Source organism: Callithrix jacchus, chromosome 1 (genome assembly GCF_049354715.1).
Source record: "Callithrix jacchus isolate 240 chromosome 1, calJac240_pri, whole genome shotgun sequence".
Classification (NCBI taxonomy): domain Eukaryota; kingdom Metazoa; phylum Chordata; class Mammalia; order Primates; family Cebidae; genus Callithrix; species Callithrix jacchus.
In genome coordinates this window covers 207,639,865-207,667,195 of record NC_133502.1, presented here as the reverse complement: position 1 = coordinate 207,667,195, position 27,331 = coordinate 207,639,865, and the positions used below count along the sequence as shown (strand labels likewise).

General features: G+C 48.1%; 1 protein-coding gene and 1 long non-coding RNA gene across 4 annotated transcripts in view; one reads left to right on the top strand and one right to left on the bottom strand.

Moving 5' to 3' along the window:
• LOC128928995 (uncharacterized) overlaps positions 1-25,323 on the bottom strand; it is a 46,059-nt gene extending 20,736 nt beyond the window's left edge. Inside the window, exon 1 of the long non-coding RNA XR_013523146.1 lies at positions 809-25,323. This is a non-coding gene — a long non-coding RNA (uncharacterized LOC128928995). The remainder of the gene's footprint in view (positions 1-808) is intronic.
• The window catches only part of CACNG2 (calcium voltage-gated channel auxiliary subunit gamma 2), a 140,557-nt gene continuing 138,279 nt past the window's right edge, over positions 25,054-27,331 (top strand). Inside the window, exons 1-2 of one of the 3 annotated variants that reach the window (XM_078339844.1) lie at positions 25,054-25,777; positions 26,330-26,475. In XM_078339844.1, the coding sequence (XP_078195970.1) occupies positions 26,334-26,475 (142 nt within the window). In that variant the 5' untranslated portion in view covers positions 25,054-25,777; positions 26,330-26,333. Of the gene's footprint in view, positions 26,476-27,331 lie in introns of all 3 variants that reach the window. The other 2 variants (XM_078339837.1, XM_035271525.3) reach the window with 2 other exon arrangements.

The following is a 27,331-nucleotide window of genomic DNA, read 5'->3' as shown; positions in this document are numbered from 1 at the left end:
GAATGAGGATAAAAAGGGAGAATTTGAGCCAGAGCTGCATCTTCCAAGATCCCAAGAACCACATATGCATTTGTGCACACATGCACACACTTACATGCATGCACACACATACACACTGCCCACACATGCCTGTGCATAAGCACACACCTGCACACACACACATGCATGCACAATTATACACACTGCCCACACAAGCACAGGCGCACACCCATATATGTACATGCTCACTAACACACACGCACACACACATGCACATACGCATATACACATGCATGCATACATGTAGATGCACACAGTGCCCACACAAGCACAGGCACACATACACATATGTACTTGCACATACACACACATATACACATGCCTGCACACATGTAGATGCACACACTGCCCACACAAGCACAGGCGCACATGCATATATGTACATGCTCACTAACACACATGCACACACACATGCACATACGCATATACACATGCATGCACACATGTAGATGCACACACTGCCCACACAAGCACAGGCACACATACACATATATGTACATGCCCACTAACACACACACACATGCACACACACATGCCCCAGAGGGAAGCACCCACTTTCATATGAGATTGCCATTTCAACCTGAACAGGACTGAGTCTTACTAACCAAAACGAGATTGTTATTTTTAATAGCTCAAAGTGACTGGAAACTTATAGAATGAGGTGTCCTAGAGGAAACCAGCTATCCAGCAAGAAAAACGAAGCTCAGCAGAGCACAGGGGAGCAGTTATTAGAAAAAAAAAAAACAGTACAGAATCTTTCCCTGTTTACCTCACAAGCTGAGGCTCCTCACACAAACCGGCTCCATTAATTACTATTATCTTCCAGTTCCAGGCTGGGAAGCTTGCCTGGCATCCTCCCAGCACACAGAGGAAGCCTCTATTAATTCGGGAATCTGAAGTTTAAACAAAAAAATAGGTGAGTCGGAGCTTTCTGGCTGCAGTCAATTGCCTTCGTATCACAATGTCTGCAGGTGAGGTCGCCGGTCTGAAGGATCTGGAGGAAATTCTAAAACTGTTCAAGGCACAATAACATTCTCCTTCTAACACTCTAATTTCATTCCTTTCCTTCTCCCAGGCGATTCCATTTCCTCCCAAATTAAGATGGAGTATGAGAAGGTACTGAGGAGCTGGAGGCAAGAGCTCCAGACTGGAGGCCAAGTGCTGTCATCTGCCAGCTGTGTGACCCGGCACCAATCTCTGTCCCGCAGATCTCAGCATCCTCACCTGCAGTGATCATAACACCCAGCTCATCGAGTCCATGCAAAGAATGAGAGAGACCATGTGAGAATGCCTATGGTGACCTGCTGGACATGACAGTGATTATCGAGAGGTTAAGGGGGCTCCCTTGGGATCTGAGTCCTGGGATCACCATGCCCCAAGCCTCCTGCTCCCTCTGTGACCTTGGAAAAGACACCTGCTCCCAGGCCTCAGTCTGCCCATCTGTCAAACGGAAGGGATGCTGGTATTTCCGTCTGCGGTGTTGCGGGGATTGGATAAAAGGAGATAAAGCACTTGAGGCACTCAGCAGAGCACATGGTAATCACAGCCATCAGCTTTGTTTCATTCAACCGCAGCTTCCTAAAATCGGGGATTCAGGGGACCTCAAAGGCACACCCAAGGTCTTTGACCTCAAACTGGGAACGGTTGTGTTACCCCTTCCTCTCACTCTCACGGGCCCCATGGCTCATTCTAGAGCTAAGTGAGTGATTACCTCTAGAAACCTTGTCATGCCTCCAGCTGACTACCCCGACCCTGGAAATCAGACTGTGAAAACAGCTCAGTCACTCACTCAGGACCAGTGGAGGCAGCTGGCAGATTTTAACCCCTCTTCTAAAGAGACAGTACATTGTCTCCACGTGCTCTACTAGAGAAGCTTCCAGGGGTTTTTATTTTGTGAGCACCTATTTTGTGCCCAGCTGCTACCAGCTAACTTACTCTGCTCAAGGGACCCCCGAGATAATAAACACCATCACCCTGCTTCACAGGCAAGGGTGGCACGGTTGCTGCTGCAGTGGCACTGGGATCAGAGCCCAGGTCTGTCTGCCCCAAGCCCACTCCCTTGCCTCCCCATCCTGGCTTCGGCCACCAGTGGGCACTAAGCTTGCCACTTGCATGACCTTCCCCTCTCCGGGAGCGACTTTGCTCGAAGGACGAAGGACGCTCAGGCGTTTCCTCTGATTACTGCAGGATGAGTCTTCCCCATTCACTCATCCTCCTGCCCATGAATCAAAGCTTGTCTTTTTTTTCTCTCTCTCTGCCTCCAGCCCTTGAGCTTCCAATTTCACCATTAGCTCATTGAACAGTGGCAGCGTTCCCGAGCCTCGTTCAGGAAGACTTCATCTTCTGCAGGACACAGAGGGAGCACGAGAAGGTAGAGCCCGAGGGGACTGGATGCGAGCCAGAATCGTACCACCGCCCGTGGGGCCGCCCAGAGGCAAAGCCTGGGGCCCGTGCAGCTCGCTGGGCTCCCGTGGCTCTCCAGGCCTCTGTGTGCTCTGTAAACCAAGGGTCTGCCTCCTAAGCCCGGCAGATGCTGTGCAACATATAAACTGTAACGTGCTATAGGTATATGAGGGGTAGGTATGGACTGGGTAGAAGAAGGGGCTTGTACACAGTGAAATGCTGCACCCATGCCAGGCACCTTTGCAAATGCCAGGGAGCAACACTGTGCCCTTCATGACGCCCAGAGAATGCCCCCAGCATGGAAACGAGCCATTGGACCACAAGCATGAGGGAAAGGGGTAATGCAACCATTCCCAGTTTGAGGTCAAAGACCTTGGGAGTGTCTTTGAGGGTGCTTGGGTCCCTGATTTTAAGAGTTGCATTTAAAGGAAACAATCCTGATGACTGACTACCATGTGCTCTGCTGAGTGCCCCAAAAGCTTTATCTCCTTCTATCCCATCCCCGCAGCACCACTGATAGAAATGCCAGCCTCCCTTCCATTGGACAGATGAGCAAACTGAGGGCTGGGAGCAGGTGGCTTTCCCAAGGTCACATGGCTTGGGGCATGGTGATCCTGGGACTCAGACCCCAAGGGAGACCCCTTAACCTCTAGCTGGTGTGGGGTCAAGCATAGAGCACTGTGTCCCATCCAGGGAAGGGCTCAGGGGATGTGGCTTCTCTACACCTCCCTCCACTACCACACCTGGCCAAGAGGGGCAGGCCCAAGCCCAAAAGAGGTGTCTACACTGGATTGTACAACAGGGTAGCGGGTGCCTGCCTGACACTTGCATCTGGAGGCAAGTGACCTTCACACCATGCTCAAGCTAAACTGGAAGTAAAGGGGAGACTGCAGATCTCAAGACAACTGGAACACTGATGAAATCAGGCCAGGCTTGGTGGCTCCACACCTCTAATTTCAGCACTTTGTGAGGCCGAGGCAGGAGGATCACTGAGGCCAGGAGTTCGAGACCAACCTGGGCAGCATTAGCAAGACCTCCATCTCTACAAAAATAAAAATAAATTAGCAAGGTGCAGTGGTGCATGCCTGTAGTCCTAGCTACTTTGGAGGCTGAGGTGGGAGGATCGCTTGAGCCCGGGAGGTTGAGGCTGCAGTGAGCTACGATCACACCACTGCACTTCAGCCTGGGTGACAGAGTGAGACCCTGTCTCAAAAGAAAAAAAGAGTGTACTTGACCATTTTAAAACCAAAGCCTGTTAGTGTAGGGTGTTTTCAGAAATAATTACACTCCCATCCTTTTGGTATCTGTGTGGTTTTATTGATTAATTGATTGAGACAAGGTCTTGCTCTGTTGCCCGGGCTGGATTGCAGTGGTGCAATCATAGCTCACTATAGCCTCATATTCCTGGGCTCAAGGGATCCTCCCATCTCAGCCTCTCAGGTAGCTAGGACAACATGCACACACTACCACACCCAGTTAATTTTTTTTTTCATTTTTTTGTAGAGATGGGGGTCTTGCTTTGTTTCCTAAGCTAGTCTCCAACTCCTGGCTCAAGTGATCCTCCTGCCTCAGCCTCCCAAAGTGCTGAGATTACAGGCAGGAGCCACTTTTGTGGTTTACTATCCCTACAGGCTTTTCAATGCCAAGACGTCTTGAGGCCTTGTCTAGAGGGTCTGAAATCTCCCTGGACTGAAAGGCAGGTAGACCTGGGCTCTTATCTAAGATCTACTAACCCCTACTTGCTGTGTGCCCTTGGGTGAGTCCTGGCCCTCTCTGGGCCTTGGTTTCTCATCTGTGAAATAAAGCAATAGATTCACCTGTCCTCTAAATGCCTTCCCATTCAGGCTTTCAGGGAGCCCAGCAAGTTACATGCCCCCGGTCTGTGGTACTGAGTGGAAGTCTATATATTTCTTTAAAAATATTTATTAAGCACCTACTCTGTCAGTTCCTATGCGTAGCCTCAGATTATCAGTTCAACTGACATGCAATAGACATGCAATAGACATAGACATCATTTGGAGAAGGAAGCAGAGCTTTCAGCGGGAAAGTCACTCACCCATTGTCTCATAGCAGCATTCAAACCCAGGCGCCAGGTATGAGACCCTTCCATTTCATTCTGCCACCTCCCCCCTTAAGGGAAGCAGGAATGGAAAAGCTGCTTCTCCCTGCACATAGCATCCTATAAGGTGCTACAATTGTCATTGCCCATTTCACAGAGCAGGACACTGAAGCACAGGCAGGTGCCCAGAGTCACACAGGATCTAAAGCCCCCTGCAATCATATAAGCTTAACCATAAGCTACATGGCTGCCCCCACCTCAAGGCACTCAAAATAGGAGGGGAAGGAGACAGCAGGAAGCTTACAGGTGCCAGCCAGTAACTAGGTATGAGAGAGCGACACTGTGGAGGCCAAGAGGATCTGAAAAGGGACTTTGATCCCACACCAGGGCAGCAGGAGGCTGCCTGAAGGGACAGAGGCATGGAGGATGAACAGAATTCGCCAGGCAGGGGAGGAAGAAGACATCTCACAGAGAGAAACCAGAAAATAGCACGCATAGAGCCCCTGATCCTGTGGGGGGCGGGCAGGCAGTATGCCACCGGGCAAAGGATGTAAGCTTGGGAAAGCTTACTGCACTTCCTGGGGGATGGGGGAAACCAGGAACGGGGCAGTGGGGACCAGCAAGGTAGGAAGGAGTGCCGGCAGCCAACAGTGCAAGGAAGGGTGGGGTAGAGAGATGCTAAGGAATTATAGCACTGTTTCCCAAAGCCAGGTTCCAGTTTTTTGGGCTCTATGCGCTCTTAAGTCTGGAAGCCTGACTTCCGCCTCCCTCTCTGGGAGAACCTTGGGCCCAGGAGCGTAGGCAGGGCTCGAAGTCCCTCCGCCATAGAACCTGTTTAGCTGTTTAGTGCAAGTTCTCTAACTTGCTTTGCCACAGAATCCTTGTGTGGCCATTTTAATTTTAATTTTGATAACCGTATGTAAGATCCAGTGGAACTAACATGCCACCGGACTTACTCGGAGGCAAGTGAACTGTGGAAATGAGTGGACTGAGCAGAAGTGAATCTGGGGTTCCATAGCATATGCCTGGCTCCTAGTAGGTACTCAGTGAATCTCTACTGGAAAGACCCAGGGACAGAGGTGACCTTACCACCTGCTGGCAAGGTTCGGGTTTCTATGAGGGGCTTCTGCTGCCTCCTCCCTCCGCTCCAGACCTTTTTAACCCATGGGTGTTTATCGACCTCCCTGTGGGCCAGAGGCTTTCTGACTTCTTTGCTTACAGCAGCTTATCAAATTCACACTACCCTACGAGGCACTGCAAGGGCGAGAAACTGGCCCATGGTTACTCAGCAAGCAGGTGGCGGAGTTTGCATTTGGATCCAGATTCGACTTACTCCAGAACCTTCTTTCTTTGTCATCAGATTTTACTGAGTCTCAAAAATCTACCCTTATGCATTCACCTCTTTGGCTTAACCGCTGCTGTTAAACATACACACTTGAGGTCTGTGTTATTATACTGGCAGACATTTACCCTTTGGTGTGAATGTGCATCTTGGAAAGAGTACCTGAGGTAGGCATGTACTACTAAAAATGCCGATATTCGTGTCACCACTAGTACTGACATTATCACCACTACTGTTTCTTGTTTATTGAACACTTACTCTATGCCACGTACTCTTATTAGCACTCTAAAGTTATTAAATCTGGCCAGGTGCGGTGCCTCACACCTGTAATTCCAGCACTTTGGGAGGCCAAGGCGGGCAGATCACCTGAGGTTGGGGGTTCAAGACCAGCCTGACCAACATGGAGAAATCCTGTCTCTACTAAAAATTCAAAATTGTCCGGGCATGGTGGCACATGCCTGTGGTCCCAGCTACTTGGGAGGCTGAGGCAGGGGAATCACTTGAACCCTGGAGATGGAGGTTGAGGTGAACTGAGATCGCTCCAGCCTGGGTAGCAAGAGTGAAATTGGCCCCCCCCCCAAAAAAAATTAAAAAAAATAAAGTCATTAAATCATTTAACTATCACAACAATGTGATAGGATAATTGTTCAACAAAAATCCACTCCCCTCTACCTCCCCCTAGGGGCGTACCCTTCTCTGCCCCATTGACTTGCTTTGGCCAATAGGACTTGCCCTTTTATTCTCCTCTTTGCCATGAGAACATGTAGCCAGTGGTCCAAAGAAGATGAAAGACAAATGGAGAATACCTGTGCTTACTGCACAGCGCAGGGCCAAGCCTAGCAAGCCCCACTTAGAAACGCCAAACCCCAGCCTCCTCCTCCCCAGCCTCTCTCCAGATGCAAGAATGAAAAAAAAACAAGGCTTGTTGTTGATGTTACTAAGTTTTAGGGTGGTTTGTTCTATAGCAATTCCTGACTGAGACCCACAGACACTACAATAACTCCCCAGTGACATATTTTAAAAACCGAGGCACAGGGAGATTTAGTAACTGACATGTGTTCACAAAGCCAGTTAGCGACAGCAAAAATTTGAACCCAACAAGCCTAGTTCCAGCACCTATCATCATACGATAGGGGTTGAGTATCTTATAGAACTAGTTCCAAAAGCTTGTTAACATCACAAACCAAAAGAGGCAAATAGTGGGCTTGGTTGATGTCAAAAGTCAACCGGAGATAGCACCTCCAAGCCAGAATCTGAACACGCTGGGAAAAAATCCCAAGATTGACATGAGCTGAAAGAAGAGGTTTTGCCCTCAGCAGAGCTTCAAGGACTCTTCCTAGAGAAGAGGCACAGTTCCATAGAGAGGAGGCCAGAGAGCAGCAGGGCCAGCTCCAGTCGTGATTAACAGTTGTGGAACATGATAAAGTTCGTGGCCACCCTCTGGTAAGATGTCACTCACGGAATGTGTCCCCATCCAGCCTCCTGAGGAGAAGAGAAGGAGATAATGGTGAGAAGAAAGGGAGGTGGTTTATATATGAGAGATGGAAGGAAGCTGTCTGCCCTGTGCCACGGAATTCCTTTATTAAAAGAATTTTGGGCTGAGTGTGGTGGCTCATGCTTGTAATCCCAGCACTTCAGGAGGCCGAAGAGGGAGGATCACCTGAGCCCCAGGAGTTTGAGGCCAGACCAGGCAACATGGCAAAAAAACCTGTCTCTATAAAAAAACTTAAAAATGAATCGAGCGTGGTGGCATCTGCCTGTAGTTCCAGATAGTGTGTAGGTTGAGGCAGAAGGACCTGCTTGAGGCCAGATGGTTGAGATGCAGTGAGCCATGAACTCACCACTGCATTCCAGCGTCCGGTGTGGGAGACAAAGCAAGATTCTGTCTCAAAAGAAGAAAGAAGGAAACCCAACTTCATGAATATCATGTGAGTCCACTGTGTTTCTTTCAGTATCCTTGCTGAGCCAATAGAGTAGTCAAGGCACAAAAGAGAGGTTCGACTTACTCCAGATAAAATAACAGAGTAACTGTGAGTCAATAGGAATCCAGACCCTCCAGAGTCCTGGACCAAGAGCAGTCTGAGGATCCCATTTGCATCTGAATGTGAGTACTAGAAAGGCCCTTTGGCTTCCTGGTGTCCAAGTTCTGAGAGATGGGGAGATGGGGAGACCCAGAAGGGCCAATGATTGGCCAAAGCCACATGCAAAGCCCACCAGGTTACTCTACAGGACGATCTGTAGTGATATCTCTTAAAATTTCTATTCCACTTGCCTCCCTCATCACCCCTATGTTTCTCCCAACATGCTTTCCTCCAACTCTCTGAAAAACTTATCCTGAGCCCAAAATAGAGGACTTCTTGTCCATTTCTTTCTCGCCCTTTCTTCTTGATTCTGTATCCCAAAATCCTTCCAAAAAACTAGTCAAGAATCAGAAAAACCTGTTAGTTGACAGAAGGAAAGCAAAGGCCAGAGACACCCATTGAAGAATAAATTTGGCTTGCTCTTACCCAAAGAATATGTTTCAGTTTATAGTTTATATATCCTTTTCTTTCACCTAATGTTCCATCCTCATCCTCTTCTCCCAACACGCAGCTTCAGGGGTGATTTGACCATAAAGTGAACCAAACATATTACCTATTCCCCAAAACCCATCATCCACAATGAATGCTCCCCAGGCTTAAGTCACAGTGGCAGAAGGATCTCTGGGTCCCCACATGCCCTCTTCTACTTTACCCAAATAAGCGTGATTTGTGTGCAGGCTACACTACAAACGTGCGTGTGTACCCAGCCATCTTTGCAAGGAAAACAGGGTGCTCAGGGACATTTTATCTAGAGATTCCATTGAACTTGACGTTGTCAGAAATTTATTTAGGACAAATGCAAACTAGCAGAACTGTGTAAAATATTCAGCCCACAACATGAGTTGGATACAACCAGGTACCTCTGCTGTACCCTTGAGAATCGGGCTTGTGGACGCTCTTCCAACACCTGAACTGTTTGACCGCAGGTAAATTTGGCTCATCAGAAGGCATCATCGCCTGGGCCTGGCCTGTCACACACACGATCATCTGTCTACCCCGGCTCTCAGAACTCACTAACCAGACTGTGCTTCCAGTTGATATGGCATTTTATAAGCAGCATAGATCAACTGGAAAGTGAATTACTCCTGGTTAGTGACTAATAATAAGATAATAACGTTATAACCACCTCCCAAAAAAATGCGTGGGAGCTGGAGAAAATGTAGCAAGAGCAGAAAAATTGAATTAAGTTATGCAAAAAAAAATCAAGAGTGGGTGACTTTGCGAGAAGGCAAAGAGCAGTTAATTTGGCTTCAGAATTAAATTACTCCTCTGTTATAGATGAATTTAGCACCATGAATGTAGGTAAATGTATTTAAATGATCATAGAGCTTATAAATCCAATAAATCATTATGATCTTACTGAGATGTCTCAGTTCACTTTTTTGAACCTAAAAACACCTTATAACAGCTTGCAGTGAGACCTGGGGCCTGCCGCTGTGCTGAAACACGTTTCATCCTGGTCCACTATGATCCTTCTTTCTGGTTCTAGCTCAGACACAGCTCTGGCCAGCCTCTCTGTCTGAACATCTCTCCCAGATGTCCGTGCAGGTCTCAGCTCGTTGAAGGGGCCTTCTCTGATCACCTCACCCAAAGAGGACACCACCTCTTCACTCTCAGTCTCAACTTCTCCCACTACTAGACTTTCTCTCTCTCCCATAATCTTGTTTGGTATCTTTCATAGCCCTTCCTACTCTATGGAAGAATCCCATCTCACAGAGCTGTCCATCCGAAGGCTCACTGGAATAAGTAGGAGATGGGAAAGACGGTAGGACGTGGTGTTTGAGAGGAAGCCTGTGGGGCCAGGGAGTTCTGCCACTCACTAACTAAGACCAACCCTGGGCAAGTGACTGGATCTCATGGGGTCTCGCTCTTCTCATGTGTAAGACCGGGATGATAATACCCACCTCCTAGGGCTGTTTTGAAGATTTGACAAATGAATGGAGATAAGGCAATGAGAACAATGCCTGGAACATAATAAGCTCTGTATGCATTTTTAAAACTTTCTTATTGTGGACTGTTTCAAATACAGACAAAAGTGGAGACAACAGTGCATGCAGAGCAGTCTTGATCTGAAAATCAGAAATCTGGAATGCTCCCAAATCCAAAACTTTCTGAGCACCAACAGGGCGCCACAAGTGGAAAATTCCACACTTGACCTCATCATACAGGAACTTTGTTTCACGCACAAAATTATTGAAAATGTTGCATCAAATCACCTTTGGGCTATAAGGTATATATGAAACATAAATAAATTTCATGATTTGAGTTGGATGCCATCCCCAAGATACCTCGTTATGATATGTAAATCTGCCAAAATTCAAAAAAATCCGAATTCGAAGCACTTCTGGCCCCAAGCATTTTGTTTAAGGGATACTCGCCTGTTTAATAAATCCCTATTTACCCATTGCTGAGTTTCCATCATTGTTAATTTGTGGTCAATTGTGTTTCATCTATATATTCATCCATTTCCCCCAACTTCAGGTTATTTAGAAACAAATTACAGACTTTACATAATTTGATCTGTAAATATTTCAGGAAGTATCGCTGAAAGATAAAGACTCTTTATTTTATTTTTTTATCCTTTAGAGACAGGGTCTCACTGTCTTGCCCAGGCTGGAGTGCAGTGGAATGATCACAGCTTACTGCAGCCTCAAACTCCTGGAAATCAGAAGATCCTCCTGCCTCAGCCTCCCAAGTAGCTGGGATCACAGGTCCATGCTACCATGCCCAGGTAATATATTTCTTTGTTTATTTGCAATTTTTGTAGTGAAGGGGTCTTACTGTATTGCCCAGGCTGATCTTGAACTCCTGGGCTCAGGCAATCCTCCTACCTTGACCTACCAAACTGCTGAGATTACAGGCATGAGCCACCGCACTTGGCTGAGGGCTGTTTAAAATAAAAACATAACCACAATATCATTATCTCACCAAAAAATAACTTCATACCATTATCACACCTTGAAATGGAACTTTTGTCTCCCTTGGCTTCTGCTGTACCCCCAGCTCCTGGAATACAATCTGGCATACAGTAGATGCCCAATAAATAGGTGCTGAACACGGGAATAACTTCTCTTTCTGCCTTAAAGGCCTCTGAAGCTTCCTCCATTCAGTTAGATTTGTCTGCTCTGTACACACTTTCAGGTTAACTTTGGTTTGAATACTATTTAATATCCTACAGTCCTGGGGGTCGGGGGATAGGAGGCACTGGGGAGGTATGAGAGCATCAACAACATTCGACAAACATCTCCTGCTCCCCTGCTGAATGTCTGGCCCCATCTCAGGCACTGGGGACTCAGGGGTGGTATAAGACACCATTGAATGAAACCAACTCAAAGTTTGTGTAGAAGAATGCAGAGCCAGGAACAGCCAGATCCTGCGAAAAAGAAGAATATGGTGGAAGAACTTGGCTTATTAGAGATCTGGACATATTAAGGCCCCTATAATCAAATCTGAATGGGGCTGGTGAGGAAGCAATGCATAGATCAGTGGAACAGAACAGACAGCTCAGAACCAGATCAAAATATTCACGAGAACTTAATATGTGGCAGAGACGGTATTTCAGTTCTGCTGGAAAAGGGGCAACTGTTTTATTAATCATGCCAACACAACCAGCTAGCTTTGGTAAGAAAGTTGAAACTCCCTCTCACAATCAAACACAGAAATAAACCCTGGATGGATTAAAGAGTTAACAGCCTCCAAAATTAAAATAATAAATATCTTGGAAGAAAATGTACAGAATGACAAGGGTGAACTCAGGGCATTTTCAAAAACATCAAGGGAGTCGTATTTTTAAAGAAAGACATATTTTACTACATAAAAATTACTTTTGTGGCAACAGATATTCACAACATTTATATAAAAACAAAATATTTAGGCATAAAACTATTTGCAACACAGATGTCAAACAAAATGTTAATATCGATATATGCAAAGAGCTGTTACAAACTGGTAAGAAACAAAACAAGGAGAACTGGAGTTAGGCAAAGGATAAAAATGGGCAAGACACAGCAACAAACATACAAGATGCACAAACTCCTATTGCATAGGACATTAACTGAGATTTCATTTTGCCCCCATTAGACAGGCAAAAATTAAAAATAATGCTAACACCTGTTGCTGGAATGCATGCTGGTAAACAGTAGGCAAGAGCTCATGAACTGCCGGAGAAAATGCAAAGTGTTATGGCACTTTTGGAAAGCAATCTGGCAACGCTGAGTAAAATTAAAAAGTATATAAGCCCTTCAATTGAGCAATCCCCCTCCTGGGAATCTATTCCATCAAAATAAAATCTCCAGTTAGAAGGACGAACGTACAAGGAGGGTTTATTGCAGCATTGTTTATAGCAGAAGGGGAAGAAAAGGAAATAAAGTGAATGTCCATCAATGGAAGACCAGATGAAGAAATTATAGTAGTTCCTCGCTTTGAAAAATGATGCTGCCATTAAAAGAATGAATCAGAGCTACAGAGGCTGACCTGGAGGGATTCCCACAGGTGGCGGTGTTCGAATGAGTAAAGCAAGATACAGAAAGGGTCCCTCATATAATTCCATTCTGTAAAAGAATGACCCGACTCTGTGTGTGTGTGCACATCTGGGCATGTGCAGGTGTGTTCACGCGTGAAGATGATCTGCGTGTCTGTTTCATGATTGCTTGGACATGTAGAAGCATACTGGTTGTTAACATGGGTAGGAAGAGACGGAAGAGGGAGAGATACATGAAGAGGAAGGAGACAAGCAAAAGAGAAACAAAAGAAAGGCTGAAAAAGGACTAGCAGGTATGACTTCACCTCAGTTATGCCCTTCTGCAGATTATCTACATATGTATCTACGTAGAAAGACAAAATGATTTCGTGGGAGAATGCATAGCACAAAAGGGCCTGGCTTGTTCAGAGAAACAAGAGGAATGTAGCTAGAACTCTGTGGGAGTAGAGGAGGAAGGTGATGGATGAGACTGAAGGTCAGAGCTCACAAGCTGTATGTAGACGTCATCAAAGGTTCTAAGCAGGGAAGTGCTACAATCTCACACCTTTCTTGACCATTCTCTGTGTACCGCAGAGTCTTAGGTCCTTGATATAAACTCATGAATTCTTTACTAAGGACTCACTATTATTTTTCCCATTTTCCAGATGAAGAAACAAGGCTTTGTGAAGGGGAGGCACCCTCCCCAAGGTCCCTCTAACCCAGTCTTCTGGCTCCAGACCCCATGTGCTTTCCACTATGCCACTCAGTTTGGCCTCCACAGGTAAACAGAGTCCCCTTAGCAGCAAGGGCAGGCCTCAGCCTAAGCCCTGAAGCTCAGCAAGGAGCTGGGAAGAGGTCCAGGGCTCAGCAGACACCCACTTGCCACTCTGAGTAAGTGGAAGTGGGGGAGGCACCTAACCCACAGAGTCTCTCCCCACTCTGGGGCCCTGACTGTGAACTGGGAACGACTTTGCCAACAAGCAGAGCTGTGTGCAAATTACAGCTCTGCCATTTGCTGGCTGTTTGGCTTGGCAGGGTCAGCCCCCGAGCTTCAGTTTTCCTAAGATTTTTACAGCATTAAGGGAGAAAATACCCAGCACAGAGTAGGTGATCTATTAATGGGAGTCTCTATAGTGCAAGAGCCTCAGGGCCTAGAATTTTGACCTTATCACATATTAGCTGTGTGACCTAGGGCAAATTGCTTACCCTCTCTGTGCCTCAGGTTCCCCATCTGTAAAATGAGAGACATGACAGAACTTCCCTTGAGGACTTGCTATAAAGGTTAAATGAAGGCCCAGGCACAGTGGCTCATGCCTGTAATCCTAGTACTTTGGGAGGCTAAGGTGAGTGGATCACTTGAGGTCAGGAGTTTGAGACCAGCCTGGCCAACATGGCTAAACCCCATCTCTACTAAAACTACAAAATTATCTGGGTGTGGTGGCCCATCTGTAATCCCAGCTACTTGGGAGACTGAGGCAGGAGAATCGCTTGAACCCAGGAGGCAGAGGTTGCGGTGAGGCGAGATCATACCATTGCACTCCAGCTTGGGCAATAAGAGTGAAACTCTGTCTCAAAAAAAAAAAAGGTTAAATGAGTTCCTATGATGTGAAGCATACCAAGCACACAGCCATGGTCCCTAAATGTCATGGTAACCGGGCGGTCAACAGGGGTCTCCTGCCATGGAGGAGAATATGCTGTGATTATCAATTTTCCTCCTCTTCTCTCTAACCAACCCCCATCCCACATTCACCAACGAGCCGTGTGCATTCAGGCCCCGTTCTGTGCCAAACCCTGTGTGAGATGCAAAGAGCACAATGACAGCCACAAGAGACAAGGACCCTGTCATTCAGAACTTGAGGCTTCTCAGGGAAGACGATGAAACAGCATTTGCCGTGCAGGAGGTGAGGACCCAGGGAAGAGTCTGCGGGAAGCTAGCTAGGCCAGCAAGCCTAGCCCAGTCTGGGGGCCAGGGATCCACCCCTGGGTGCCTGTGGAAGCCCCCCCACGTCCCTCCACATGGCGGTGCATTCTGAATTCCAAGCAGGCCGTGGAGTGGGTTGGCGTGTTAGCACATAGCAGGTTACTTGGCTCAGATGAGACTACCCACAAACATACCAGCTAGCCAAACTGACACCAACAGAGGGACTCAGGCATCCGTAGGTTGTTGAAGAGGAGCTCTTTTAGGAAAAGAAGAACTTGACATTCTACAAAACCCATCAGGGGCCGGGAGATGGGGTCCTTGTCTACCCATTACAGTCTCTTCCTAATCAGACTTGTTTTCAGAATATGTGCTGGGCCACATCTTAGAGATGCTCAGAATCCTTGGTGATTTTGACCTCCTCTGTAAGGAGCCAGCTCGGCCATGTTTATGGAATTGGTGGTGCACTGGCGGTGCATGACAAAGCACTCATTATGAAACTTTACCAGGAGCCAGGCGCAGTGGCTCACGCCTGTAATCCCAGCACTTTGGGAGGCCGAGATGGATGGATCACCTGAGGTCAGGCAGGAGTTCAAGGCCAGCCTGACCAATATGGTGAAACCCCATCTCTACTAAAAATACAAAAATTAGTCGGGTGTGGTGGTATGCACCTGTAGTCCCAGTGACTTGGGAGGCTGAGACAGGAGAATTGCTTGAACCCAGGAGGCGGAGGTTCCAGTGAGTGGAGATTGCACCACTGTACTCCAGCCTGGGTGACAGAGCAAGATTCCATCGGAAGAAAGAAAAAGAAAGGAAGGAAGGAAGGAGGGAAGGAGGGAGGGAAGGAAGGAAGGAAGGAAGGAAGGTAGGTAGGTAGGTTACCGGGAGAAAGCCCCATTCGATCCCTATGTTGAAAACAGCCCTATGACTCCACCATCACACCCATTTTACGGATAAGTAAGAAGTCAGAGAGAGGTAGAATAACCTGTTCCAAGTTTGGGAGAGTGGGGCAGAGCCAGTATTTCTCGAGCCCTTGGACCTAGGAGAAGCCTACTGGTCTCTCACCTACTGTTCTTTGGGTCTATTCTCAATATAATGCCAACACCCCCTTCACTTGCACCAGGCGCCTGAAAAGAAACTCCACCAAGCTCAGAACACTTTGCTATTGAGCCAGCCTTGGAGGTGACTAATGATTTTTTTAAGCCTTGCAGGGTAGGGAAGCCCTGTTCCTTAAAAGGCAGGACAGCAGGCTGTTGAACTGCGATTCAATTGGGGGAAGGCAAAAGGTCACCTCCTCCATGAAGCCCTCCCTGCCTTGCCCCTGTCACCCACCCCATGGACATCCTTGATCACGCTGCATTCAGTCATTGGTTCCTGCCAGTGGCTTAGTTATGTTTATCTTTGTATTCACTGCATAGAGTTTAGCACATAGTAGGCACTAAGCTGAATTCAAGGCACCTCCTGAACAGGCCCCGCCTCCCTTTCCTGCTGATCTCTGCCAGTTCCCTCCTAGCACTTCGGAGAAACAGAATTACCTGTAGCTCCCACAAATGCACCATGCACTTACCACAATTACAATTAAACAATCAATCAATCATGTAGTCAATTACATAGTGGCTGCCTCCTGGGAATGTATGTTCCTAGAGGAAGGAGTATGCCAGTCCCTTTCACTGATGTTAGGGGCTCAACAAACTTATGGGGCTTTTTAATTTTTTCTTTTTAAAAGTGTTTTAAGACATGAGGTCTTACTCATCTCTTAAAACATCTCTTGTCACCCAGGCTCAAGTGCAGTGGCATGCTTATAGTTCACTGCAGCCTCCAACTCCTGGGCTCAAGTGATCCTTCCGCCTCAGCCTCCCCAGTAGCTGGGACTACAGGAGTGAACCACATCTGGCTCACATCTGTATTTTTTTTGTAAAGATGGGGTCTCACTATGTTTTCCAGGCTAGTATCCAATTTTTCTGGCCCCGAGCAATCCTCCTGCCTCGCCCTCACAAAGCTCTGGGATTATAGATATTTGCAACTGCACTCAGAACTAACAAACTTTTGTTGAATAACTATTTTATGCCCCATATAGGTTGGGTCGACTCTTCTCTTTGCCTAGAAAACCTTTCCCTGGCCTTCTGTGCCTCTGAGTCTTCCACTTATCCTTCAAGCCCCAGAGCAGCTGTCCTATCTCCTGGAAGCCCTTCCTGAATACCCAGGTGGTGTTCCCTGTCCACTGCGGGGTGTGACCCTCAGAGCGCTGCCCTCTGCCCTCTGCCCTCGCCCCATTCTGTTGCCCTCATAATATTGAGCTCTGCCTGCAGATCTCTCTCCACTTGACTGTTTCTGAACAGGGCCACGTCTGTTTCTTTCTTTCTTTGTTTCTTTTGGTATTTTATTCAAAGCACATAACACCCAGTAGGAGCTCACCATGTAGCTAATGTTTATTTAGGGCTTACTATAAAGTAGGCACTGAAAGTACTTTCTCTACATTATTTTATTTAATTATCAGAACAGTACCTCGAGGCAGGTGATTCTGCCCCCATTTTCCAGACAGGGCCAGTAAGACCTCTGACTGCTGTCACTTGAGGCCACAATGCTGGCCAGCATCAGATTGGACCCTGACCCCCGGGGTCCACTCTGCAGCCTGCATGGCATCCAGCCCTGTCCCCACCAATCCTGGAGACACCCTCTTCTTGATCTACTGAAATCCACACAGAAAGAAGCCCCCTCCTTTTCTCTCCTTGTCACCTCTCCAGGTTCCACTCTGCCCAGGGACCTCTGAAGCCATCCACTGTCTTCTCTCGAAGACCCCATTGCCCTCCCTGTTCAGAGGTGCAGGCCAGCTCTCCCGGGATATTCCAACCAGGCCATTCCCTTTCCTCCCTCCTCTTCCTGCTTTGCTTCCACTTCTCAGCCTGCTGACCCAGGGGTTTTCCCATTCAGTCCACAGGTATTTGCCACATTGGGCCACACATATTTACTATGTGCCAGACACCATGTACGAGGCAGGGAAACAGTAACATAGTCATATGTTACCGTTAGCCCCATCCTTGCCCTATAAATAAGAAAATAAAAACCTACGGGAGGTGAGGGCTGCTGCCAAGGGGGAAAGAGGAAACATCAGCAGATAAAGAGTTTGCAATGATGGGAAGTGGGTCAGACTTTTGGGTGATCAGTTGGGCCTCTCGGAGCAGACACCTGTGGGAAAAAGGGCATGAGCTGGGTGCCAAGAGGGGAGTAGTCCAGGCAGAGAAACTGTGATGCCAAGGCCCTGAGTGGGCATGGGACCAGGATCCAGGGACAGAGGGAGGCTGGTGTAGCTGGAGGGAGGAGGAGCAGGAAAGTGGGGTGGTGAGGGGGCTGAGCCTGGTCAGCAGCCCAGGCAGGACCATTCTGTGTCCCCTCCCAACCTTACTGGCCCAAGCAGTTTGCAGACATCTCACTGTCTCCATCTGCCATTGGATGGCTGCTCCCTTCAAAGTCACTAGAAATGGCCCTGCTTCCTGTCCCTGGCCTCTCACAATCTTTTTTTTTAACCTGTGTTTTTGAGATAGAGCCTTACTCTGTCACCCAGACTCAGTGGCGCGGTCTTGGCTCACTGCAGCCTCTGCCATCCAGGTTCAAGTGATTCCCCTGCCTCAGCCTCCCAAGTAGCTAGGATTACAGGTGTGTGCCACCATGCCCAGCTAATTTTTGTATTTTTTTTGTTTTTGAGATGGAGTCTCACTCTGTTGCCAGGCTGGAGTGCAGTGGTGCAATCTCAGATGACTGATAGCTCCACCTCCCGGGTTCAAGCGATTCTCCTGCCTCAGCCTCCCAAGTAGCTGGAATTGCAGATGCACACCACCATGCCCAGCTAATTTTTGTATTTTTAGTAGAGAAGGGGTTTCACCATGTTGGCCAGGATGGTCTTGATCTCTTGACCTCGTGATCCACCCGCTTCAGCCTCCCAAAGTGCTGGGTTAACAGGCATGAGCCTCTGAGCCCAGCCCTCTCACATTCTTCTTGCTATCCCTCTGCATCTTATGTGCACATTTTTATTTTATTTTTTCTACTCTGTAACTTTATGATTAATTTGCTATCAGACTTTTCTTTGTCATAGTTTAGTTTTGTGGGAATTTCCACACCAGCCTGGGGGTAGTGGGGTGGAAGGCTAGTGTGCTCAGTGGCTCAGGACTCTCTTGATGACAGTCCCGTCCTGGGTGGGAAAGGGGCTTCTCTGTGGGAAATCTTGTTCAGGACATGGCTATACCCAGGGTTTCTGCTTTCTGTTCTCACCAGACTCAGAACTAACCACTACCCTTCAACATACCCCTTTCCAAGCTTGGCCAGCCCCACCCTGCCCATCACCCCCTTTGGCATCAAACCCTGGGGCTCCCTGAGGCTTCTTGGGCAGCTCCAAGATACAAGAAGTAAAACCTGCCATTTCTCTACATGTCCTTCCCTCCCAGCCCTGGGGCCGACAGCCCCATCTGGGCCTCTCTGCAGCAGGTGCTCCGGCATGGGGCTGAGCAGCTCTGTGGCCCAAAAGGAAGAGCAGGCCCTGGGGAAGCAGCAAGGGTGGCACCAGGCCTGTGCCACCTCCCCAAGTCTTACCCTCACTCTGCCACACTCCTGCACACACCCCATCCTCCCCTCAATTCAGAGCACCCTCATCTCCCCAAGCCCCACTCACCCACCAATGTTCAGGGGCTTCCAGGGACCTGCTCCTTCCATCTCCTAAATACTTAAATAGGATTTCCCTTCTTTAATTCCAACAACTATAACCTTATTCATACATTCAAAAAACATTCCCTGAGCACCTATGCTGTTCCAGGCACTTTCTAGGCACTGGGGATACTGCAATGAACAAGATAAATATAGTCTGATGACCTGGGGGAGGTGGGTGGGCAGGGAGAGATTTTAGATGATAAACAAGAGAATGGGAGGCTGCAATAATGAACACAAAGCCACCCAGTGTCATCCAGAGTGACCAGCACTGCCGTCCCGGAGGCGATACTGAAGCTGAATGATGTGCTGGGGAGAAAAGCATTCCTACATGGGAGGTGAAAGTGCAAAGGACCTATAAGAAGAACAAACTAGAGCTCTGTTTACAATGAGGAAGCTGAGGCTCAGAGGGGTTACATCGCTGCCTAAGGTCACGGAGCATAAGCAGCAGAGAGCTAAGATTCAAACCGACGTCCATCTGAGGCCACAGCCTGTTCTCTTCCCACTTTGCTTCTGGCAGGACGAGGGCCCCAGGACAGCAATGCCAGTGGATGCCCTAACCCCAGGCACAGCAGTCTCTCTGGATTGGGTCCCAGCGTTCCTGTCCACCCATCAGTCACACCAGCTTCCTTGAGGTCCCTCGTGTGGCTTCACGCCTCTTTGCACTTGCATGTATGACTGCCTGCTTGGAATGCCCTCCTCTGTTCCTTCCTCAGTTGTGATCTTCCCCCTGGGCTTTGAGGATCAGCTTGTCCCCAAAGCCTTCGGAGACACTGCAAGACAGAAATGCATGCTTCCTGCCCTAGACTTCCACAGCCCATGTCTTATTTTGTTCATTTATTCATCAAATAAGCACTGCAGACCTACTATGTACCAGCTCTGAGGCCCCAGAGAGCAGCGCAGGCTTGCTTATCTGCGGGAACCAACAGCCGTGAGAACTGGTGCACCAGACAAGTTCAGACACCAAACAGCAATTCCAAAGCATGGAAGTGCCACGAGAGGATGGAAACGGACTGTGGGCACATGCAGTGGCGAACGCCAGACACCCACCCCTCTCCCAGGCTGGTCGGAGTGGCCTGGATCAGCTGTGTACATGTCAGGCTTCCTGATTATGATATTTTAATCCCATCTGCATCTCTCGTACCTCAGCCCAGGGCCTGACACAGAGAAGACACGCATTTGAAATTTTATGTCAAGAAAGATACCCATTTTTATCGAACACCTACTGTGTCTTAGGCTCTGTTCCAAGTGTTGGAAATACAATGGGAACAGCCCAAATCTCTGCCTTCATGAGGCTTACAGTCCAGTGGGACTAGAATATAATTGCGCGAGTCCTTTACATTGCTAATTAGTTAAATCACATGCCAAGAAGACATAGGCTGGGAGCTGGGAGTGAAGAGGTAACAGAATGTAGCGAAACTAAATACACGGACCAAGCAGGATTCCTGGCTTTCCCTGCCTCCCTGTGCCACCGTCCCCACGCACTCCCGCCACCCACACACACACCCCAACCTGCTCTGGCCTCAGAGTTGCCCATCTCAGTAACAGACATTAATAGTCATCAATTTCTTCCCAAATACCCCTGATTACCTCACTTGTCCCCATCCCATTGCTACCGTGCTGGTCCAAGAGCTCAGCAGCAATTGCCTCACTGTCTCCCACCCCACAGAGCTGGTTCCCACCTTCCATATCCCACCAGCTTCTTCCAGATTGCTGCTTATCCTGCAGCCTCCCCTCCATGGCCTCCAGGTTCTTGGCCTAAAACATTTGCTCTCTTTGTCTTAGGATCAGCCACGCTTAGTATTTTTCCCTCTGAAACTGACCAACCATCTTTCTCATACTTCCAAACCTTGGCACAAACTACTCTCCCAGCCTGAAATGTTCCTCTTCTCAGCTTCCCTTCCACCCTCTACCCACTCCCAGCTTGGCCTAGGCACCTCTTTCTCATTCCTGCACCTCAGTTTAAATATCCTGTCCTCAGGGAAGATGTCCCTCAGCCCCTAAGGTTGAGTTTGGTCTCCCTGCCCTGCGGCCCCACAGTAGACTTTGCATTACATTCTTTACCTCAATGGGGTCATTCTTCACCTATCTACTCCTCCTGCTTGTCTGTAGGTTCTTGGAGGCAGGAACTATGTCTGTCCAGCTCACCATCAGCAGGAATTAGCATGGTACCTCACACACAGTAAGTGCTCAGTTCTTTGAATGAATAAACTTTGGCCTTGTAGTGAGTAACACTTGAAGAGTGCAAAGTGTTCAAATATCTGCTGTGACATTTACTTGAAATATGACCTTGCAACTTGATAGATGACCTCTCTGAGCCTCTGTTTACTCTCCCTATAGGAAAAGTTATAAATGTGCATTTGCAGGATGGTTGGCGAGTTATGTGTGAGAATCTGCGTGAAAAGGCCTGGCTCCTAGGAGTTACTCCACGAATGCTTGCTAAATCTGTGAATGAGAAGCAAATAGTCTTGGTACAATACCCTTACTCAGAAAGCTCCTATCTTGAGTCAAAACACAGCAGTTAAGGCAGAGGCTCTCAAGCCAGGCTGCTGGACCAGACTCCCAGTTCTGCCACTTACTGTCTGAGCAACCTTATGCCAGATACTTAAACCATTATGTGACTCAGTTTCCTCATCTGTAAAATGAGAATAATGATGGCACCCACCTCAAAGGATCATTGTGGGATTCAGCTTAGGTCTGTGCCTGGCACACAGCAAATGCCCAACAAATGTTAGCTGTTCTCATTGCTATTAATGTGTACCACTGACAACCATACCATAATGCTCACATCCATGGTCCTCCTGGAGAGATGAAGAGACAAATTTCCAGAGAGGTTAAATGACTGGCCAAGGTCAAACGTGAGGAAATGGCAGCCTTGTGCTTCAAGGCCAGGTCTGCTGCGCCCAAATCCCATGTTATTTTCACTGCATCAAAGAAGCAGCTCAAAATAGGCCTGTGGCATTTCAGCTAATTTCCTCTAAGCCCTTCCCAAGTAACCAACTGCAGGCATACAAAGCTGCTCCCCTAAGAGCATCCATTTAGCAGCTACTAAGTACCAAGTGTGCCTGGTGCGTCCCAACCACCTAACAGGGCTTGCACCAAGCCAGCTCTTCCCAGGTAGCCTTGCCCGGTCAGCAGAAGGGACCTAAGGAGAAGAACTAGATTGGGGAGGGGAGGGGGGCTGGTACATGAACCACATGGAAGAAGAATCTGGAGGCCAGGTGCTGTGGCTCACGCCTCTAATCCCAGCACTTTGGGAGTCCAAGGCGGGCTCACTGAGGTCAGGACTCCAAGACCAGCCTGGCCAAAATGGTGAAACCCTGTTTCTACTAAAAATATAAAAAATTAGCCAGGCATCATGGCGGGCACCTGTAATTTCAGTTACTTGGGAGGCTGAGACAGGAGAATCACTTGAACCCAGGAGGCAGAGGTTGCAGTAAGCCAAGATCACACCACTGCACTCCAGCCTGGGCGACAGAGGGAGACACCATCTCAAAGAAGAAGAAGAAGGAAAAAGAGGAGGCGGAGGAGGAGGAGGCGAAGGAGAAGGAGAGGAGGAGGAGGAGGAAGCTGGAGAGCAATTTGGATGTAAAAGAGGGGAGGAGAAATAAAAGAAAACCCACACTTGTTGAGTACCTACTATGTGTCAGGCACTTCGCATCTACCATTTAACCCTTACTGTGATCACTGCAGACATTGTTCATCAAATATCTACTGTGCATAAAGCTATACTCCAGGTCCCAATGATATAACAGTGAACAAGAAATAGCTGTTGACCTCAAAGAGCTTTCAAGTCAGTGAAGAAGACAACATATACAAAATAATGTGCTATACAGGTGATGGTGGAGGTCTGAATAGGGTGAGTGACTTGGCAGTGAAAAGCAGAGAGTAGCTGGAAAGAACTTCAGAAAGGAGCAGGTAGGGACTAAAGTGCCCATTTAACAAATGATAAAACTGAGGCTCTAGGAACTTAACTTGTTTGCAGCCATGCCCTTACTGAGTAGCAGAGTCGGGCCGTGCCCCAGGCCCATTCTGTCTCCAGTAGTCTCTGCTCTGTCGGTGCTGGCAGGCTAAAAGCTGTTGCTTTCGTCCCCCACCCTTCTTTCTTTTCTCAATGATCATCTGGCCAGAAGATTAATCAAATGCTGCTAAAGCTGCAGCTGCTGTCAGTGGCTAAGATCTTAGCAGATTCTGTGGAGAAACAGAAGTTTCTGAGCTTCTGCACTGATTTCTTTTGAGCAAAACATTCAAGGGTTGGTCTAAAAGAAGGAGGGAGAGGAGAAGAAGGGCTCTATCTGCAGTCCAAAGGGACTTTTTGGACAGGTCAAAGACAACCAAGGTGACAGCAATAAGTGAAGGCAAGCCTCTTTGGCTCATGTGACTACCCTCAAGCTTCTCTCCACTCCCCGAAAAAGGCCTAGCCTAAGAGGACTTGGTGTTTGCCCCTCACCTTTTCTTCAAGGACAGAAGCCATGAAAATCAGCCACCTGAGCCACTGGCTGGACTGCTAGATTCCCTGCTATATGGGATCAGCAGATCAGCTTCTCCCCATTCCAGTTCCTATCCCCATCCTCAAAGGACAAGAAATCAAAGTGAAGAAGTCTTCAGCCTGCAAATACAGCTCTTGATGTACCCTAAAGGTACTTTAGCAGAAGTTGCAGAAACCTTGGTTCTGCTCTCCAGACACCAGGACCCTCTCCCAGACACCAGAAGCACAGCAATTGCCCCTCACAGAAGCCTTTCTCTTCTAAGAAAAGAACAGAGTGGGAGAAAGGAAGTTCTGTGCTGGGTGGGGAAACAGGTAGTTTTTCTATGTCAAGAAAAATGCACTGGTCGTACCTGCAGACCAACTCTGAGCTGAGAGCAGGAGGTTAGGCAATGGACTTTACACCAAAGAAAGACTGTTTTTAATTCATCTTTAACATACTCTCTGATAATCACCAGATCACTGAGAAATTTTCAAGCAAATAATGTCAAGGGGAAAAAGTAGAGGGAGAAAGAAGAAACTTGAATAATTGAGTTATGGGATTGAAGCATCTCAACTTCCCCCACCTCAAGTGACCCATCAGACTCACACGCTCTCCAGGGTCCCCCCCACACACACATGCACACACACAAAATATCAAAAACACGCATGCACATCATGCCTCATGTGCACTCACTCACTTAACTATAAAACTGATCAGAGAAAAAATGTAATCTGTAGCAGCGGCAATTAATGTGCTTCTTTCTACCAGAGGTCACATTAAGGAAAAGTTGCACATAGAAAAATGAGAGGTGACACTGTAATTAAGCCACAGACAATGATTCTTCTGAGAAAGAGGGGAGGGTTTCGGTGTTCCAGTGTTCATAGAAGGAAGATTTTTTATCTCTTCCAAACCAGTCTATGAATGACATAGGAAACTCAGAAGGATTCACATTTCACCCACTTTCCCTGAGAACATGTTTATCCTTGAAATGAAAATCATTGCCCAAGCCCCAGCTACGAGTCGCCCTTTTGCACCCTTTTCCATGAATAATCTTCCCAAAATGTCTGCTTGTAGAAGCAAGATTTGGAATTTCACGGAAAACTACAGAGAGACACAGACAGAGCTATGCACACCCCCTGGTAGCCAGAGAGAGACAAAGAGAGAAGAGAGGAAAACCGAAAGAAGATCCATCTAACGGACCGACAAAATAAAACAAATCCCCAGAAAAGCAAAATGAACACGATTATTTAAACACACACACACACAAAGACATGTTTGTAATTACCCGTCCAGATTACATTCTCACCGCTTCCAGGCAGAGAAACGGCTGGTTGAAGTTTTGTGCCCATCTGACTGAGAGGGGAGGGTTGTATTTGAAGCTCTGGGCACGTAGAGATGGAATGAGAAGGAGGCTGAGCTGGAAGAAACACCAAGTTGGGGGAAGGGGAGAGAGAGAGAGATTGTGTGTGTGTGTGTGTGTGTGTGTGTGAGAGAGAGAGAGAGAGAGAGAGAGAGAGAGAGAGAGAGAGAGAGAGAGAGAGAGAGAGAGAGGGGAGGGGGAGGGGGAGGGGGAGGGGGAGAGGGAGAGGGAGAGAGGAAGAGGGAGCGGGAGCGGGAGCAAGCTATCTCTAGCTACGCCTTCCTCTAAGCTCCGGGAGCCCAGGAGAGCGCTCATTTTAGGATTTGGGAGAGGGGTAAAAAGAGGAAAGGCGGCCCCCGCTCTGCGCTGGCCGTGCTGCCCCGGGGAGGGAGGACTCTGGCCCGCGCCCCCCTCCTGGCGGGCGGCCCTGGGAGCCGGGGAGCGCGCGGAGCGGGAGGCGCAGGGAGCTGTCCGGTTCAGCACCACCCGTAATGCAGTAGGTGGGAGCGCCTCCGCGGGGGCCCAGCCGGCAGCGAGTGGGGGGCAGGCGCGCGGCCCACCCTGCAGCAAGACGCCGGCTCCCTCGTTTCCAGGAGCTTTGCAGAGAGGGGGAGGGAAACCCGCCTCGATTCTCCGGGAGAAACCCCCTCTCTCCCCCACTTCGCCAATACTACCCCCGACACCAACAACAATAACCGCCGCCGCTGCTCGTCCTGCCGCCGCCGCCGCCGCCGCCGCCGCTGCACCTGCCCGCCCTGCCGCCGCCGCCGCCGCTGCCCGGGCAAAACCATGGAAGGCGAGACCCCCGCACCTGTGCAGCTGAGCTCAAGGGCTTACAGAATACTGGGAAGTCTGGTCTGAAACGAAAGCGCCGAGACCCCCCAAGGAAGAGAACTGGCGAAGCAAAGGATTTTCATGGCGCAGGCCGCAGAGCGGAGAACGAAGACCGAAGGTTGCATCTCGGCTCTTACAATCTCTAACTGTCTAGGTCCCGACCATGAGAAATGGTGTTGAGAATTCGGCTGCTCCCTGGTTCACTGTGGAAGCCATCTCCAAATTAGCTATCACATATGGAAACTGGAGACCAGAATTTTAGGAAAAGAAATTAAGGCATCTCACTTGGGGGGGTGGGGGGTGTCTTTTATTTATTTTTCTTTTTTTTTTTTTTTTTTAATCACTGCAACTGGAACAGTTTCTGATCTCAAAAGGCAAGCCTCTTCCCGTGTGATCTTTATAATTTACACTCTTTTCCGTGAGCTTTCTTACCTCCCTTTTTTTATAACTCTCCATATTCTCTATTCATACATATATCCATTATATTAGTAGTGGAATAATTTTTATTTTTATTTATTATTTTTTTTCTTGCTTTAGTACTTGCACCCTCACACACACTCTCCCGAGAACCAGAAGTCGGTTGGGTGTTTATATAATGAAGAATTATGGGGCTGTTTGATCGAGGTGTTCAAATGCTTTTAACCACCGTTGGTGCTTTCGCTGCCTTCAGCCTGATGACCATAGCTGTGGGAACCGACTATTGGCTGTACTCCAGAGGGGTTTGCAAGACCAAAAGTGTCAGTGAGAATGAAACCAGCAAAAAGAACGAGGAAGTTATGACCCATTCCGGATTATGGAGAACCTGCTGCCTAGAAGGTATTTGACTTCCCATCTCCTCCCCCCTCTCCACTCCACCCCTCCCCTCTCGCTCCCCCCTCCCCCCTCCTCCAAATAAGTCCCCTTTACATTCCACCATTTTCTTAGTTCACTCCTTCCACCACTGATCAAGGTTGGTTGGGTTAGTTTCAGAGGAAAGAAAATCAATAAGCAAAACCCATACTCTACTCCCTCGCCTCTGCCATCCCTCCTTCCCCTCAAATATCCTTATTGGAATAATCTATGACATGGTGAAAACGACAAGAGATTGTCTTTAAAAGTCAAAGGTGTTCTGCCTGCTTTGGAGTCATTAGGATTTACCATCTGATTTAGCATTGCCATCTATGAGAGGGGAAAATAATTGCTTCTGTCTGTGCTGTTTCTCTTTTCGCAATGAAGAATTCAAAAATGCTCTTCCCATTTCCCTCTTCTTCCCTTTACTCCCCAAAAGTCCTAGACGCATCACCATCTGCAAACCTCCTTATTTAAAAAGGAATCTCTTGTTTCTAAGAATCCTTATTTGGAAAATCCTAATTATTCCAGGATCTCAAGCTGAGTTCAAGAGCATTTCATAATGTCTATGAGCCACACATATCGTTTGAGGTGCCTGGCTGTGTGTGTGTGTATTTGTGTGTTTTAACGTTTACACAGTCTAAAAATACATACGTCTCTCACAGGAAGCAAGTCCAAGTTCTAATAAACAGCAATTCACTTGTGGTTTAGGCTGCCACAGAGTGACATGTCTGTTAGCCAGAAGCTAGTAGAGTCAGCACTGCAGCCGGCTTGAGAATCAGACATTGTGCAGGCAGGGAGGGAGGGAGAGAGGGAAGCGAGGGCATGGGGAGGTTGAGGGGGG